We start from the raw sequence: 2,324 nt of genomic DNA on the forward strand, positions 1-2,324 counted from the left end.
TGTGGCCATCTCTTGTCTTCACTTCTAGGATGCAATCAAGGTCTTCTCTGGCTGGTGCAAGTCCCAAACAGCACAATCCCAAGTACTGTGAGAATCAAACCAGAAATGCCCATCCGGATGATGTTCTGCACTGTGTGATCTTGAGGCTGTGAGACTGGAGATTGTGGACAAACAGGTCAGGACCATACAACGCCACCATAATATATCTGTATTTCCACTCTGGGTAGCTCCGTTCTGTGTATTCAATCTGACCTTCGGTGTCCATGCCCAAACCAGAATTTTCCTGACCCACCTATTGTGACTTCTGACATACTTTGTGGTTGGCTGTTGGTCTTAGGCAATTGTGAGTTACAAAAGCATGATCAATGTGTGAAGTGCTCAAGAGAACTGATTCTTTTGTGAAGCTGTGCATTTTTATTTCCCAGAAAGGCATATTATACTCATGACAGCTATAAAAAATATCTGAAACAAACCATTTCTCTGCTATAGCAGGCTTTCTCCTGGGCTTTTGCTTGATTTCTTCAGCCTGACTATGCTCTGAGTTCAGAACTTGTGGCCAAAGTTCTTCTTTGGAATCAAGAGTATTGTTTTTCAGAAAGCTAAGATGGAAAATTACCCCCCTCCCAGATTAAAATAAAGAGGCCTTCCTATGATCCCAGCTCTGCTGTAGTAAAGAATCCAGGAAGCTAATTCCCCTGGAAATTGGTTTGCACTCCTTCACAAGCTGAGATGCCAAGATGTAGACATGTCTTGTCATCGGGGTCCCATGAATATGAGTTACACAAAATAATGACAGTCTGAGTTCTCTGCCTACATTCAAGTCACTCAATTCCCATGATGCTTCTGTTTAACATCTCATTCTATAATCATCACAGCATTAGTAGTACAAACAATGAGATCACAAGAACTTAAAGATGTGCTCTCAATGTCCATGAAGTAGAAATGTTCTCATTAGTAGATAAGCTAAATCATCAAAGAATTGGACACCAACATGGATGTAAAATATATTACTTAAACCTGTGTCTGTAGAGGTTATGGGCTCTAGATTAGAAACCATTACTGCCATATTCCTAAACCAATGTGATTTCGGACTTCATTCCAAGTGCTTATCCTTATATCCACAGGTAAGTTTAGCTCTGTCCCCTCATCAAAGATCTATATTTTTCTACAGATGAGGATGATTATAAAAATTAACAACTGGTCAAAACAGAAACAAGATGGTTTGGTGTGCCCAGTCCAAATGGGTACTCCTACAACACAAACTGTGTATATAAAACATAGGGAACATTGAGGAGGAGAGGTAGAAAGGTTACAACAGCCAGAGGCACATGATTACTGCTACACAATAGAGACTTCTAGGCAAGAGAGGGAAGATACACACGTGAAATTTCTAAACTATGGTTTCCTAAAGAAGACCAACATAATGGCCACCTGGATTCTATAGTCTCTTGCTCCTCTGTTTATCCTGGGGTAAGATGAAACTAACAAAATCAGATAGCAACTAGTGGACAACAGGAAGTGGAGAGAATCCACATGGTGAATCTGTGAAGTCTTCAGATAAAACCGTTTGGAGACAAGGCTAGAAAATGGAAGAATCAAAAGAATCTCAAGCTAGGCTATATGATGTGCATTTATGTGTTCGTGTGTGTGTTTTGTATAACAATAACAATTAAATATCAGAGGTCAAACTTAAATTTTAAAAGGGTGTGAAAAACACAGAAAGAGTGAGAGGAAGAATGGAAAAGGTAGAAATGATTTAAATGGAACACTCATATATTACTAAGTTACATAATATATATATAACCATATAAAATTGCATAGATTTCTGCAATTATAAATGCATGTGAACATAACAAAATAATATTATACAGGCAAATGAATAAGTTTACATGGAACCATGCAATTTACACTCCTAAGGTTACAACACAGTTTTACAGTGTCAGCAGTATGGGTTGTTGTAGACTCCTAAAAGGCAAAGATTATGATTCTTTGTTAACAGTTATAGAAAGGGTTTCTGGTGCCACACAGTGGAGTAAATGAGGATTCCTACCAGGAATCTTCTGGACTCCCATGCAGAAGGACAGATGATGATTAATTGAGAAAGAACAGTGTACTTCTAAATCTCTAGGTCAATTCCTAGGTCAATTATCCTGTCTAATTGAGCTCAAAGAGGTCAGGGATATCTCACCTGAGACTATGATCTCCACAGGGACACTGGGATGTGACAACAGGCAAGGGGATGAGCTTTGGGAACCAAAGCGTACATAGGAAACCTTAAGAGCTGAAGTCACAGCACTCATGGAGTATTCTGACTGATTTTGAGA

At 39.1% G+C, this 2,324-nt stretch overlaps 2 protein-coding genes across 8 annotated transcripts in view; both read right to left on the reverse strand.

Moving 5' to 3' along the window:
- LOC126494987 (leukocyte immunoglobulin-like receptor subfamily B member 3) overlaps positions 1-2,324 on the reverse strand; it is a 91,762-nt gene that overhangs the window by 81,482 nt on the left and 7,956 nt on the right. The gene's annotated exons all lie outside the window — the stretch shown is intronic.
- LOC126494992 (leukocyte immunoglobulin-like receptor subfamily A member 5) overlaps positions 1-2,324 on the reverse strand; it is a 14,018-nt gene that overhangs the window by 5,369 nt on the left and 6,325 nt on the right. The window contains exon 5 of one of the 2 annotated variants that reach the window (XM_050132604.1): positions 8-154. The exons of the other annotated variant lie outside the window; for it this stretch is intronic. Coding sequence (XP_049988561.1) covers positions 36-154 — 119 coding nt within the window. The 3' untranslated portion in view covers positions 8-35. Of the gene's footprint in view, positions 1-7; positions 155-2,324 lie in introns of those variants that run through there. 2 annotated transcript variants of the gene reach the window in all.

The sequence above is a fragment of the Alexandromys fortis genome, unplaced genomic scaffold (assembly GCF_014885135.2).
Source record: "Alexandromys fortis isolate MF-2015 unplaced genomic scaffold, M_Fortis_MF-2015_v1.1 scaffold_413, whole genome shotgun sequence".
Lineage (NCBI taxonomy): Eukaryota > Metazoa > Chordata > Mammalia > Rodentia > Cricetidae > Alexandromys > Alexandromys fortis.